This window comes from Phyllostomus discolor, chromosome 12 (genome assembly GCF_004126475.2).
Source record: "Phyllostomus discolor isolate MPI-MPIP mPhyDis1 chromosome 12, mPhyDis1.pri.v3, whole genome shotgun sequence".
Classification (NCBI taxonomy): domain Eukaryota; kingdom Metazoa; phylum Chordata; class Mammalia; order Chiroptera; family Phyllostomidae; genus Phyllostomus; species Phyllostomus discolor.
Window position 1 is genome coordinate 32079150 of NC_040914.2, and position 16082 is coordinate 32095231.

Genomic DNA, 16082 nt, shown 5'->3' on the forward strand with positions numbered 1-16082 from the left:
CCCTCCTCCCTCTCTCCCTTTTTTCCTTCCCTCCTCCCTCCCTCCCTTTTTTCCTTCCTTCCTTCCTCCCTTCCTTCCTCCCTCCCTCCCTCCCTCCCTCCCTCCCTCCTTCCCTCCCTCACTTCTTTTCTTTCTAAGCTAAATGAGTTTAGTTGAAGGAAAAATCCAATGCAAGCTTTCTGGGCCTAAGTCTGAAAGCAAAATGCAAGGTCAGGAATATAGAGTCTTTAAAGAGCAAGCTTTTAGGCTTTGATTTTCTTCCCTTCCGCAGCTTGACCAGTGCGAAAGGGGTGAGGTGGGAGGAGTGAGAGAGGGAGGGAGGGAGGAGGGCAGCGGTGATCCACGGAGCATGCGCAGTGCATGCTTTTTTTTTTTTCTTTTTATTGCCTCCCCCCGCCCCACCCTGTTCTTTCCATCTTCAGCACCAAAGAAGCTGACAGTTCCACATGGGCGCAAGGGATTTGCGAGACGTTCTTTCCCCACATTTGCAGGAAAAGAAGGGAAATAAAAAGTACCACAAGCAGCAGCATTGGGGATTGATCCCCTACTCCGCAGCCCAGGCACCCTGCGGGCACCGAGCCCCCTGCAGCGAGGCGCGCAGAGGTTCAGGGTGCAAGTCTCCGAAGCACCGGGCGCGGGTAGGGGCTGCGCAGCGTCTCGGCGGGAGAAGAGGGAGAAAACCCAGCGGGGTGCCAACCGGCTGCCGCGACCAGGGGTCCCTCTAGCGGCTTCTAGGAGAAATACCCCAGGTTTCCTTTCCTGGCCTGGCTTCACCTCCTGCAGGCGCGAAGAAGTAGAGCGAGCTCCGTGCTGAACACAGCGGGACCGCTGCAGCACTTAAGTTTATTCTACTCTCTCTGGCTTCTGGGTTTTGTTTGAATCCTATCCCTCCCACTCTCAAAACTGTACTTCTAAAGTAATGATGTTTTATGGTTAAAAAAAAACCTTTCCCTCTTCAACTTAAAATACACATAACAAAATGCACTCCTCTTAGAAGTATGGTTCAGTGACTTTTTAATCCATGCATACGCCATATGCACTAGGAGAGGATCGTACGTCATGCAGATTAACCTGAGGACAATTTCCAGGTGTCCCCTCCCAGTCCCCGCGCCAGCTTCCCGCTCAGCTCCCTCCCACCCCGCCCCCAGCTAACCACAATAGCCTCGTTTTGCCTGCTCTGAAATCTCATATGGAACCACGTAGTCGTTTCTACTTAACATCTGGTTTATTTCACCCAACATATTATTGCTTTATGTAGCAGTTCTTCATTTTTTATCGCTGCACGTGGCATTTCATTGTGTTCCTCAATACACCCCATACTATGTCGCTGACATAAATATGTTTCTACACGTCTCTGTGAGCATCCGCGCTCGATTCTCTTGGTTACCTGGCTGGAAATGGAAGTTCTAGATCATAGGGGCGGCAGAGGTTTAGTGACTATAAATATTACGAAAGAGATGTTCAAAGTCGCTGCATCAATTCACCGCCCGCTGGCTGGGTGCGCGCCGCACACGGCGTCGATGAAATGCAGGCTCGTCGCTCTTTTTAATTACAGACATGTGTTGAGGTTGTGCTCGCTGAGCTGCTTTCCAATTCCTTCCAGCCATCGGAGCATCTCCTTTTATGAAGTGTCTTTTGAGTCTTTTGCTCATGTTAAAACTAGTTTGTTTTCTTTTTGTTTGTAGAAGGTCAGGATATGGTTTTCTTAGCATGATTTTTTAACGATTTTCTTTATTTATTTTTAGACAGAGGGGAAGGGAGAGAGAAAGAGAAGGGGAGAAACATCCATGTGTGGTTGTCTCTCGCGCGCCCCCTATTGGGGTCCTGGCCAGCAATCCAGGCATGTGCCCTGATTGGGAATCGAACCAGTCACCCTTTAGCTTGCAGACCAGCGCTCAATCCACTGAGCCACACCAGCCAGGGCAGGATGTGTCTTTGATGTGGGTCTTCAATGTATGGGTGAGGACTATCTCCCCTCAGTCACCGGTTTGCCTGCGGTTCTCCAGTGTTTTATAAACACTGTGCTTTGCATTTTGTTCAACAAATCATGGCTTATCCGTAAATCATAATGAGAATCTATGCTCTTATCTAAAAGCTTAAGAAGAAAGCTCCCTTTAAGACCAGGTTTCATTTCTAATTAAATTTAGCATATGATTTTATTTACGAGTCCATGTTTATTTATCTGCCTACAGATAACTAATGGGCCTGGCATGATTTATTGAAAAACACTGTCTTTTCACCATTGAATTTGCATAACTCAGGTGGTGATGTATGAATGCATCTTTTTTTCTGGGCTCTGTTCTCTTGGTCCATCATTGTATATTTGCACCAAAGCCACATTTAAAGAAATTATTCTAGCTTCAAAATTATTGTTCATGGCTATTATTTCTAGTACTCTGAATTTATTCTTTCAGCTCTTCCAGGCCATTTGCATTCCCCTGTAAGCCAGCTTATAAATTTCCTCCCCAGCTTTTTAACCTATTACTCTGAAATAGTCACAAGCGTAAAAAGAACTTTATTTCCATATAATATAACATGACTTACAGTCCCTAGTCTAATGTTGTTAATTATTCCAATAGCATCTTCCCCCATAGGGTCCAAGGTCTCACTCAGAGTCACAAAATTCATTCCTTGTGTGTCTTTCGTACATCTTTAACCTACAACAGTTGCTTGGCCTTTTGTGGTCTTTTATAACAATGCTGGTTTCAGTACAAGCAAGTGATTTTGCAGAGTGCACCTCAGTGGAGGCTTTTCTGCTGTTTTCTCATCATCAGATTCTGGGTGTGTAATGTGGACAGAAATCCAGCATAAGTAATATTGCTTTTCTCAGCACACAGCCACAGGGACACAGTGACAATCTGCCCTAGTGCGGGTCACGTTGATCATTTGGTTACATTGCTAACTGCCAGGTTTCTCCACTGTGAAGTTACTGTTTTGTTTTTGTTTGTTTGGTTTTTTTTTCATTGCTAACTGCCCTGGCAGATGTGGCTCAGTTGGTTGATGTGTCTTCTCGTAACCAAAAGGCTGCGGTTCAATTCCCAGTGACGGCACATGCCTAGGTTGTGGGTTCAGTTACCGGTCCCTGGTCCAGGCACCTATGAGCCCTGGTCTGGGCACAGGCTGCGGAAACCAAGCTGTGTTCCTCTCTCACATCGATGTTTCTCCCTCTCCCACCCTCTCTTTCTAAAACGGGTGGCAAACTCTAGGCTTGCAGGCCAAATGCAGCCCTCCACCTTGTTTTATCCAGCCCAGCACCTTGTTTCTACCTGGCGGCAGCACCGAGCTCTTGCTTACCTGTTAAGGAGTAGTTACATTTATACAGCCCTAAAATTACTTGGCCCTTGGAAGGCAATCGCAAGGCTGATGTGGCCCCCAGTGAAAATGCATTTGACACCCCTGCAAAAAGCAATGAAAAAATGTCCTCAGGTGAAGGTAAAATAAACTAAAAAATTCTTTGAGAATATTTAACTAACTTCCTCTTAGCTTGCATGGGTAATGATTGCCTGCGGGTTATAACATAGTGATTTTCTAATGCTGTTTCCCCTACACGCCTGAGTTGGCATGTACCTTAAAGAAGCACTTTAGCTCTTCCTCTACGATTACTTCTGTATGGACTCGTGGTTTCTTGTTTTATTCCATGTATTTTAATCCGTTACTGTCATTAGTTATTGTTTTTCCCAAATTATGCAAGACTGAGGCAGCGAGAGTCTCTTCAAGCAGATTCCTCTGAGCCTGTCCCCGATGTATATTTTTTCATCCTCACCTGAGGGTATGTTTTTATTGATTTTAGAGAGAAAGGAAGGGCGAGACAGATAGGTCGATTGGTTGCCTCCCATATGTGCCCCCACCAGGGCTCAAACTTGCAACCTCATCATGTGCCCTGACTGGGGATTGAACTCACAACCTTTTGCTGTATGGTACAATGCTTCAACCTCACCCAACTGAGCCACACTGGCCAGGGTCCCCCTTTCTTCAATTGCACGCTATACACAACTTTTTGCATATTGCTTCTTTAACTTTCTCAATAACTTGTCTTGGAAATCACTCCATACGAGTAAATGTGGTCTTTACTCATTCTCTCTACATAGCTACATTGTACCCTGTGCTCACATGCTATATAGTGTGTAAATCAATGGACTTTGTTGGGGCATTTTAGTAGCTTCCGGTTATGCTGGGTCACGGTACCCTTGTGTGGGGTTGTAGTCTCTTCATTCACGAGTCTGCTGGGCTTCATGGTCATGGGACAGGGAGCTGGTAGGGACATGAGGGTAACCCTAAGGTCACGGAGCTCCCTGCTCTGAGGTTCAGGAGCTTTTCTTCAATAAACACTTTTAATGTATTGTTTGCCTTTGGTTACATGGCCAGAGTTCTGAAGTGGTTGCTTGTGATCATCTTGCCAATGTGGTTACTGCTCTTTGAAGGGAGAGAATTTACTGAAGACTCTTCCACCTCTGGATAATAAATTACATGGTCAGGGCCCTGACCGGGTAGTTCAGTTGATTAGAGTGTTGTTCCCATACACCAAGGTTGCGGGTTCGATCCCTGGTTTGGGCACATACAAGAATCAACCAATGAGTGCAATCAGTAAGTGGAGCAACAAATCAATGTTTCTGTCTCTCTCCCTCCCTTTCTCTCTCTCTCTCCCTCTCTCTAAAAATCCACAAATACAGTAAATAAATAAAACATGATAAATTATATGCTCACTATACCTAAAGGGTCAGCCTACTACTCAGGCTAAGCTAGATATCACAGCATGGCAATGCGTCCCTAAGTACTGTGATGGCAAATTTGGATGGGTTTGTAAAAAACCCTGAAAAACATTATTTATGGACTTTTGAGAAAACATCTTTGGGTAGAAAACCACCACCCCTACGCAAAGAGGTTCCCTCACAGCCAGTCCACCCATCAGTTTCCAAAATCCATTCCCTCCATCAGTTCCCATTCACTGGCTGCCTGTGATTGGCCGGAAAGATGCCGGCTGCTATGGAAACAGAGGTAGCAACAGGAAGAAGGTAGAATAAATGACTGGCAATTAGTATATTGACCCAGTTCGAGCTCCTTTATAGTTTTCCTTTCTAAAGTCCTATATTATAATACATAGCATCCAACCTTCAGTTTTGTCTTTCAGTTGGGACTCAGGAAAGCTTAGGAAGCCTTCTTCTCAGGCCTTTATATTAGGGGAAAATCTAGGCAGTGAATATTGTTGAATCCCGAGTTCCCGTAATGAACCCATGCTCATTCCAAGATAAGCCGCAGATCATCTGGTTTGGGGGGTTGAGAGAGCCTATTGAAAATGGCAGGGACGAAAAGATAATCACACAAACTCTGGATGAAATGAACCTCCAGGTGCACTTGGAGAACTTCATCTTACACGGCCGCAGACCCGGCGACTAATTGTGAAGATCAGAGCTCCTCAAATTCAAATATTCAGCATGTTTGCTGGTGGCCGCGCTCGCCTCAGGGTGTGTCAAGCGTTATCAAGGAGACTTCCTGATTAACTTTGCAATATTTAAAAGACTGCTTTCGTGGAGAGAGCTAGGGCGTTTCCAGTTTTTAAACAGGGTTCTTTTCTATCTGAGGCTGTTTCTTACAATGGGGAGTAAGGGTGACTGAATACTTGATATCGTCATCATCAACCTCGCCCAACAAAGCAAACATGACCGGTTCCGTCTGTGCGCCGCAAGGAGAGATCAGCACCTAGACGCTTGGCATCAGTGCCTCTCTCTCCTCCCTCCTCTTCCTCCCCCATTTCTTCTCCCCCCGCCCTTCCCTCCCTCCCTCCCTCCTTTTCTCCTTCTCCGATAAAGAAGGGGAGAGGGTCACCCTGACAGGTCCATTCCATCACGAGGAGTTGCTTTTATCCCAGAATCACAGATTATTATACAGAAGACGCAACAGACTTAAAGGTCACACTGTCAGTGGGGAAAAAAATTTCTAGGGCATTCTTAATATACAGGGTCCGGCAGAAGTAACACCTGCTTGAGTGTGGTTGGCAGGGTCATAATGTGGGCATAATCATTTATAGTTTTAATGTGAACATCTCATCTAAAGTTTCCTATGGGCCCTGGCTGGAGTAACTCAGTGGATTGAGCACGGGCTGCGAACCAAAAGGTTGCCAGTTCGATTCCCAGTCAGGGCACATGCCTGGGTTGCAGACCTGGTCCCCAGTAGGGGGCACATGAGAGGCAACCACGCATTGATGTTTCTCTCTCTTTTTCCCTCCCTTCCTTTCTCTCTAAAAATAGATAAATAATATCCTAAAAAATGAAATGTTCTATGGTGTGCTTGAGTGTGATGTGGTTATGTCACAGAACGACATGCTTATGATATTGTAATAAAAGAGGTTGTAATAAAGAGAGGACATTATTTGTGCTGGGCCCTGTATAATCATTCCAGCTAGCTTGAAACCAGATTCTCGTTTTAGGTTCCATTCTTGTCTGAAATCAGCTTCCATCCGACAGCAGCCGCATGGTGCTGCAAACTCACAGTTAGTAACGATGAGAACTGAATGCTTCATCTGCATTTCTTCCTAATGCATGATACGATCTGAGCTAGTCACCAGATTGGGTTTCAATATCCTGTTTGTAAAGTAGGGATTTCTAACTTGCTGTACCTGTCCCCTATCACTTGCTCCACGGGAGACATAGAGAACTATTTCTTAGGTGTTAACAAGTAGGTTAGAAAATTTACACACGCCTGATGAAATCTTTAGCAGGCGTGTTCGCTGTACCAATTTAACTTCGATAGTTATCTAGAAGCATTTGATTGTATACATGCATTTGGGCTAGCTTCAGCCGGAGCTTGCCCTAGATAGATACACAGCTAGATTCCTCAGAAATACAGAGTGCTGATTGCTGACTTATTAGAATATTCTGGCTATTTATGGCGATGTCAAAAGAGATCCATTTAAATACCACAGTTCTAAAAGTAGGCCACAGTCGTGTATAATTACTTTTCAACGTTTTCTTTCTTGCCTTGTTGTCATTTTCCCCAAGGTGATTATTTTGCCTTCATTAAAAATAACAAACACCGAAATATCTCCAATGCGAAATCAGAGAGCAGAAAAATGTCATCGCTTTGGCCAAACGTGCATCGGCTTTAAGCCCGAGCCGATGCAGAAGTGGGTGCTGAAATTCACTCCGCAGAGCTTCCGGGAGCTCCTGCTAACGAAACCGAGAGCTTGTCACGACAACTACGGCAACCTGACACGAAAGACATCATTTTCTATCAGGACTGAGACGTTTCAAGCGCGTGTTTATAAGCATAGTCACTTAGAAGTAACTCACAGTATATATATTTTTCTCCCAACGTCAATGCCAAGCTAAATGGTAAAGACTGCGGAAGAGAAACGTCACTAAGCAGTCAATGAAAATGCACGTTTCATGTTGAATCTCAGGTCTGCCTTTTGCTTTGGCAGGTTTTATGCTGATGCTCTGGAAAGCACATGTTATTCTATGCACACAGCGGCATCGGTAGCAAAGAAATGCATCTGCGTGAAGATCTAGGATCCCCTCCTGTTACCCTTCACCCTTCCTTTGACATGTGACACCCCGAAACCAGGCATAGAAGGAGCAGTGAATTATTTCTGCACCTGCAATGACCAGAGACACCCCAAAACGCGCACCTGTGCTTGGGACCCATGTCAGTCCTGTGGGTCTCTCCTACTACTCTGACAAGATGTGGTAACTGACCTTGAATCCTGGGAAAAGGCTTTCCAGGATCAACACCTGCAGTTCTCAGGGATTGGATGTCAAGGGCATCGACGAGGTTATTCAAGGTGAAGGACACCGCCCGTGTGCGCCTCGGGTCTGGGTCCACCAAACACAGGGAGGGGAAGCGGCTTTAAAGAAAGATGTACCGTTCCGTGGCCAGCAAAGGCAGGCCTAACTTCGACAGTTGGCTAATCATCAAATGCCCCCTTCTATGATTCCAAATGAGTCTCAGAGGGGGCGGGAAGTACACCTTCCACCTGCATTGCTCCTGGGAACTTCTGCCAACAGTAAGTGGACGGTCTGAACGCAGTGCCCCATGTGACTGATCACAAAGAGTGGAAGGCAGGCAGGCAGGCAACGAGGGCCCAGCGGTCGGCTGGCCCACAGCATGCACCCACGTGGGGAGCGAGCTCCGCTGGGACTCCGCCCATAAACCCACCTGGACTGCAGCGTAGAGATGTAGGTATTTAGGTGATGGAGGTAAAGCTCGTGGTTTTGCCTGCTGACCCGCACTGCGGTTGGAATCAGTTTTCTCCCTCAGGCTGCCCTGGAGGGAGTTAGATTGGGACAGAGGTGAGGGCCAAGCACAGTTTTTTCCCTTTTTCTTTCGTCATTCTTCTCTTTTTTCAAAAGGTTTAATTTTCCATTATAGTTGATGTTCAATATTATTTTGTATTAGTGTCAGGGCATAAGAGTCAGACAACCTTAGTCTTTTTTTTTTAAATTCTCACTGGAGAATATGTTTCTTGATTTTAGAGAGAGAAGGAGAGACAGAGAGAGACAGAGAGAGACAGAGAGAGACTGATCAGTTGCCTCCTGTATGCACCAAAACTGGAGATCAAACCCACATGCTAGGTACATGCCCTGACTGGGAATCGAACCCACCACCTTTAGGTGTATGGAACGATGCTCCAACCAACTGAGCCACCCAGCCAGGGCAACCATATTCTTTATAAAGTGTTCCCCACCCCCCAATATTTCCAGTGCCCCCCCCAAGCAATTTCATGATAGGTTTCCTCCATGTGAGGAAATGAATCCATCAAAATAAGAACTTTTCAAAAACATGACATTTATCCACGAGATCAGGTCAGTTTTTATTTTTTTAAGGAACACTGAAGGTCCATATACAAAAGCGAACAGCAGGAAGTCGATCGTGAAATACGTACAAGGAAATAACATGGAAGAGAAATCAGTTACAATGTCTCACCACGGAAGCGTCACACACTGGCTGCAGCGAGGCGTGGTCAAAGTGTCAGACTCGAACGCTCGGGACAAATGTCAAGACTGTCGTCACACGGCTTTTCGTTTGAACAGCATTTCTTTCTCAGTCATTGTCCAGTTAGTAGGGGCAGTGACGGGGGGTAGGGAGTCAATGTCTCCCCCTACACACCAAAAAAAAAAAAAGATTTTTTCAGCAGTTATTTTTTTTTCCTCGGGGAAATATTTGATCTGTTCGTCTCCCATACCGTTATGCCTCTGTCATTAAATGGGTCTGCATAAATATTTGCCTATTCTAGTTCTTAAAGGAAGGTCATGCAGCACTTCCTAATTTGGGAAGAGTAAGAATCATCAAAGGCGATTAGTTTTGTACATAAATGCTCACAGTTTCCCTTTTTGTGAAAAATGTGCTCTTTGTTATTTGTTTGTTTGTTTGTTTCTTGCAAGAGTTGCTCAAGTAATAACCATGGAGCATTTCATAAAATATTCATTTGCTGGGAAATTTTGTATGAAATGACACTGGAAGTATAAAAAACGTCGTTAGGTAACCCTTGGAACAGTTAAAAATATACTTATCTTGTGTGTAAACTATCAAGGTCAGCTGCTGAGCATCTGAGTGTCAGAGCCTTTCCGGTTTTCTAGAAAGTTCTTGGTGTTGTTTATCAATGTGACATCTTGGAAACATCCGACGTTATATGTAGAAACATCAAGGCAATCGTATTTGTACATATTATTAAACATGCAAAAATTTCCTGAAAGGTAGTGTGCCCAAGAATGGGAAGTGTCTCTGAGCTCAGCCCCCACCCCCCCGGGTCCCACTCCATGGGATGATGGCTGTCTTGGAGTCTGGGGGTGCCGCGCATCATTTGGGGGAGGCGGCCCCTTTAATCACCGGCTCCCTGTTCAAATACGTCGCCCAGTAGACCAAGTTGAAAGTGCCGAAGAGGACCGGGAACACGATCCGGGACATCTTGTCGATCTTGCTGATGCTGTTGTAAGTCTTTTTGTTTTCAGGGGTCTTGTCTTCAGGAGGATTCGCCGCGACCGAGGAGGCGGCATTGGCGGTCCCCGCTGGGGTCTGCTCCTGGGGGATGTTGGGAGGATGGGTCATCTTCCCGGTGGTGTAAGCATTGGTGGACTTATTTAGTATGAGTTCCCGCTGCTTTTTCTGCAAAATATAATAAGAATGTAAGGGTGTGTCTCCCGCCCCCCAGCCCCCTGCCCCCTGCAGGCAACGGTCAGCTCACTACTAAAGGTTTATCTGTAAAGAGAGAAAGAGCCATCCGCTTAGCTCTGGTGGAGGGCAGACCCCATAGGCTTGGGAACCCACAACCCCATGTGGCTGGTCTTGGAGGTGAAATTCTACCACAGGTCACGTTACTTATGGGGGGAAAACTGGGATCATGGTTATCTGCGGCAATGGGTATGGGACCCAGCCGGGGTGCTGGTGCTGGTCTCTATTGTGATAGGGACCGGGGTCCACAGGTGAACATATTATCAAAACCCTGCAAGTGAACCCCTAGGATTTGCCCATTTCCCACTAGGAACATTCTGCTTTCAATGCGTCAACATTAAGCAGGAGTTCAACTCCAGCTAATGATCTGCATGCTGAAGTATTGCAGGGGGATGATGTACCGTCTTCTGAAATGTACCCTATTTTGCTGTGTATCATGGTGCCCTTTTTCACCCAAATTTTTTTTTAAGATTGTATTTATTTATTTTTAGAGAGGGAAGGGAGTGAGAAAGAGAGGGAGAGAGAAACATTAATGTGCGGTTGCTGGGGGTCATGGCCTGCAACCCAGGCATGTGCCCTAACTGGGAATCGAACCTGAGATGCTTTGGTTTGCAGCCCACATTCAATCCACTGAGCTACGCCAGCCAGGGCACTTTTTCACCCAAATTTTTGAGGGAAAAATAAGGATGTATATTATACGTGGACAGTACTCATCCCATATCTAGAAACGTTTTTAATCCTGTTATTTGTGCATAGGCGTTAAAAGTGTAACTCCAGAAAGCAATAATGATATCCGTATGTAAAATTACTACCCTGGAATATGATAATTGGGTTTGTTTTTATAGATAAATAAATAAATAAATAGCTGAATTAACAAATGAAAACAGAAGATATTTTTCCTGAAAGTTTAGGCCCAAAACACGGTTGCACATTATACACAGTAAATACGGTACTCTGAAATGTATCAAAACATAATGGGGATTGATAGATGGATGGAGGCTAGGTGGATGCAGGAATGCATGGACAGATGATGGACACAAAGACAGATGACAGGTGGTGATGATACAAATAGTGAAATGTTAACGGCAGACAGGTTTTCGCTGTGAACGTTCCTTGAACCTTGCTGTATGTTTGAAAATGTGCATAACGAAATGCCGAAAAAATTCTGTGCCATTACCAAAATAATACAATCGCATTAAAGAAAATTGGGAAAGCATGGGAGAGTGAATGAAGGAAAATGGTAGCAGGATCTGGAAAAAAATACCTGCACCCCCCAAATTCATTGCAGCATCAGTCACGAAGCCAGGACATGGTACCAGCCTACCCATCCGGCAGCAGATGGGTGGATAAAGAAAAGATGGTACCTATGAGGACTGTCCAAAGTCCAGCCATTGTTAATACAGTGAGAATGGTTTTTGATGTAACCTGGCAGCCGAGGAGAGTGGACTGGAATGCACATGTGTGAATGATGACGACTTCACTGTACTACTAGTCAGTGGGGGCGGGAGACACTGTGGAGTGAGCGTGTGTACTGTGTGGTCGTGGCATTTAACATGAGTGAGTAGTGCAACAAATCTGCATCAGATTTTGCATTAAGCTTGAACACTCCTCCATGGAAACTATTCAGGAGACTCAGAAGGCCACAGCTATGGCGATGGCAGCTCCATCACCACGTGCCTGCTCATGCATCACCTCTCGTGCAGAGTGTTTTGGTGAAATATCAAGTCACCCAGGTGCTTCAGCCCCGCTACAGCCCAGATTTGGCACCCTGTGACTTCTGGCTTTTCACAAAACTAAAAGCCATGGGAGTCCTGCAGGTGTGGACGGGTCTCCCAGGCCCCGCAGCCAGCTCCTGGCCCCCAGCTGCAGTTCCTCAGGGTCAACTTCAACTTCCTCCTCCAGTGACTCGTGCGTCCTCGCTGTCCTTTCACAGGTGTGCAGCCCTCGAGTCTACCTTGCACCCCAATGTCGGACATGGCGTTTGGTTCTGGAGATCCCAGCAGGTGACAGCGGCGACAGTCTACCTCTGCAGCGCTCTCCGCTTCCGCTACCACCGCGCATGCTCCCTCGCGCTCCCTTGTTCACAAGACCCGTCTACCAGCCGACGCGCCTGCCCAAAATGCCTACATGCCCCACGTGGAGCCCTCCACCCTACAGGGTGGGAAGCCCAGCGCCATGCCTCCCGGAGAGCGACACTTAGTCTTGAAGTTTCCTAAATTCACTGAGATCCCCTGCTTACTCTAGAAGGCCAGTGCTGTTCCAGCATCAGACAACCCAAGACGCCGTCACCACGCCCCCTGCCTGCAGGTTTTCATTCCGACCTGTGGCACGTGGTACCCATGGCGGTGCAGAGTGGGACCGCAGTGGCTGACAGTGGCCGCGTGCCCACGTGACAACATTTTAGAGTGCTCCATTGGCCCAGGGTTTAGACTCCCAGGCGGAGTCTGGTGACCTACTTCAGACATGGCTGCCTTCCTTCCACCGTTGCTCCGCCATCCATGACCCAGGCCTCTAGCCAATGGGGTCGTGGTGTTGGGGTGTCCCTCTCCCCACAGTCCCCTCTCGTTCCTCCTGCACACCCATCCTGCATGGCTCCCTCTATCCCCAGGATCAAGGCTGGATGCCCTGGCAAGAATCCCCACAGGCCGAGGATGCTGGGCCTGCCTCCACAAGCGTTTTCCCAGCCCCCCACCATCGTTCACTGCGGTTAGCTCACTCCCGTCTCCCTGCCTCCAAAATACACCCATTCCCAAGGTTTCAACTCGTCAAGATCCGCTTCCCCTCTTCCGTGTCCAGGTAACGGTGCAGGATGGGGCCCACTGGGCCTTCCTCCAGCAGGGGGCGTGGGAAGTGGATCTTCGGGCCTGAGACCCGGGTGCGCAGGGGGCGCCGGTGCTCAGAAGCGGCCAGAAGGATCTCATGGGATGGGCCGCGTCGAGTCGCAGCCTCTGGCTTCCATAGGGAAGGAAAAGGCCGCAGTAAATGTAAAACCCTGTACAGGGGCCTCAGGTCAGAGCTGAGTGGCCCCAAAAGACTCCAGTGTCCTGGGCTGCCGGACCGGTGTGTGGCGCTGGCTGGGGCTCTGAGGATTCAGGACGCTTCCAGGACTCCCTGAAAGCAGACTTTGCTAAGGACCCGGGAAGTCTGACTTTCCCATCCACCCCGATAGCTCTGGTCTGCTCGCTTCTCATACCCAAAATGGGATTGCCCGTATTTTACCGTGTATACTGCGCACCCACATTTTTGGCCCAAACTTTCAGGGGAAAAAACTCTTTCGTTTTCATTTTTAATTCAATTATTTATTTATATTTAGAAAAAAAAACGATGATCAGATTTCATGGCATTATTTTGCATACGGATATCGTTATTGCTATCTAGAGTTACACTTTTTAAAAATATATTTTTAAATTTATTTTTAGAGAGAGGGAAGGGAAGGAGGAGAGGGAAACAGCAAAGTGTGGTTGCCTCTCGAGCTCCCCCTACTGGAGACCTGGCTGGCAACCCAGGCATGTGTCCTGACTGGGAATCGAACTGGTGACCCTTTGGTTCGCAGACAGGCGCCAAATCCACTGAGCCACACCAGCCAGGGGTAGAGTTACACTTTTAACTCCTAAGCATAAATTAAAACCATTTATACAGATATGGAATTAGCACCACCCATGTATAATGCTCATCCTTATTTTCCCCTCAAAAACTTGGGCCAAAAGTGCACATCGTACATGGCAAAATACGGTATCTGTTTCAGGCACGTGATAATCAGCAGTTGTAGTTCCTCTTCTGTAGATATTAGTGTCTCCTGTGCAAGGACCTGCCTGGCTCAGAATGCCGTGTAACCTTTTACCGCAAAATAGTCCTTACATGCAAGCACCTGTCAGGCTCTACATGTCACATGTAACATGCACGACATCTGATTGTTTTAAACAGAGTGGTGTTTCCCACGGCAGCCCCTGCGCACCCTTCAGGGAACCCCATTGGTGGAACTGGGGTCCTCTGCTGAGGTGCCCTTCCCAGTGAGTCGCACCCTCTCCGCACGACCAGAAAGCCTCTTTCAGAAGACACACCCCGAGGGGAAGGGGCAGAGAACGAGCAGAAGACGGGACCATACAACTGAAAACCAGACCCGGGGTCCTGCCCGGGCAGGAGGTATTTCCACAAAAGTCCAAGAGCCCCAGAAGAACATCACAGGCCATTCAGAGGGGCCCCGGAGCTTTCTCTTGAACAAAGCTGGTGATCCGGAATGAACTGGAAATAGGACCCATGGCTAAGTGTCACTTTGCAAGGACCGTGGTTGGGGGCACGGAGGCAGGGAGCAGACACACCTGGTTTTATATTTGAATGTAGAATCTGGCTGGAATTCTCTGCACAGGGAAGCGGAGAGAAGGGAGGATGGGGGAAGGAGGCGGTACCTTGATCTTGGCCGCCTCCGAGGCTTTCTTGCCGTCCCAGGCCCAGCCTCTCTTGGTGAAGTAGTTCACCGTGGCGAACTCGATGAGCGCGGAGAACACGAAGGCGTAGCACACGGCAATGAACCAGTCCATGGCGGTGGCGTAGGCCACCTTGGGCAGCGAGTTCCGGGCGCTGATGCTGAGCGTCGTCATCGTCAGCACCGTGGTCACCCCTGGGGGTAGCGGGGGGACAGCAGAAACAGGGATCAGTGCTGGCACCCACACTCCATGGAATACCCTGAGCATGACAGACAAGGACAGGAAAGGCACCGGTCACTTTATCCCTAACCCAGACCTCCCTCCCACTCAATGGTTCCCGTAACGCTTAACATGGGCATAGTGTTTAAAATATTGCTGCCCTGGCTGGTGTGGTTCAGTGGATTGAACACCAGCCTGCAAACCAAAGGGTCACCAGTTCAATTCCCAGTCAGGGCACATGCCTGAGTTGCCGACCAGGTCCCCAGTAGGGGGCGAGCAAGAGGCAACCACACATTGATGTTTCTCTCCTCTTTCTCCCTTCCTTCCCCGTGCTCTAAAAATAAATAAATAATTAATTAATTTAAAAAATTTTTTTAAAAATAAAATATTGCTTATTTTATTTATCTGGTTGAGTGTCTACTTCTAGAAGATAAACTCGGGAGGGCAGGGTTTGGGGTCTGACTGACACGCACACCCTGGCTGTGTCCCCATCGCCCAGCAAGCAGCGGGCACTCAACAGAGATGTGTTGAGTGAGGGAGGTTTCTTCGTGGCACTAGGTCCAGATCAATTGAGAAAAGGCAACAACGTGCATGAAGATGCACCACACACATTACAAGTCTCAGGCGCTGGGCACATGGGTGTGGCCACCCACCCCGCAGCCTTCCAGGGGCCCTCGGGCAGCAGAAGCACCACGTCAGAATCCAAGACAATCAGCATCCCCTCCAGGTGGCCGTGCGGGGTGCCGCTGGCTGGCTGCCTTGTATCCGGGGAAAACTCACAGTGACCACCCAGCCAGCTGGACCACCTGGAGGGTGACCAGTCTAGGACTGGCAGAGAACGAACCACCTATAGGGCACCTACTAAGGACTCGGAACTAAGCCACATTTTACATGGGTACCATTACCCACACTTCGCAGGCCAGCAGCTTCAATGTTTAACAGTAGTAAGCAATGTCCCCACGTCTGCCAGCTGGCAAAGCAGCAGCCGTGTCGGGCCCCAGGGCAGCAGGGCGCTCCCAGCCCTTGTGGCTCCCACAGTTCTGTCTGCTCCGGGGAACAGTGCACCTGTCGTGTCCCCCATAGTCATGCACTCCAGTCCCAACCTCCAGCACCTCAGTGAGGGGCCTAACCTGGAACACAGTCTTACAGAAGTCGTCGAGTTACAAGGAGGACATTGGGGCAGCCCCAATCCGGTGTGGCTGGTGTCACACACTCGGAAAGAACACATGTGGCCACAGGCATGAGTGGCCATGAGCCAAGAACCTCCCAGAAGCT

General features: G+C 47.9%; 1 protein-coding gene across 1 annotated transcript in view; it reads right to left on the reverse strand.

The window, feature by feature from the left end:
- Nucleotides 1-8773: 8773 nt before the first annotated feature.
- GABRA5 (gamma-aminobutyric acid type A receptor subunit alpha5) overlaps nt 8774-16082 on the reverse strand; it is a 58121-nt gene continuing 50812 nt past the window's right edge. Inside the window, exons 8-9 of the mRNA XM_028503677.2 lie at nt 14571-14782; nt 8774-10098 (exon numbers count right to left, since the gene is read on the reverse strand). Coding sequence (XP_028359478.1) covers nt 9793-10098; nt 14571-14782 — 518 coding nt within the window. The 3' untranslated portion in view covers nt 8774-9792. The remainder of the gene's footprint in view (nt 10099-14570; nt 14783-16082) is intronic.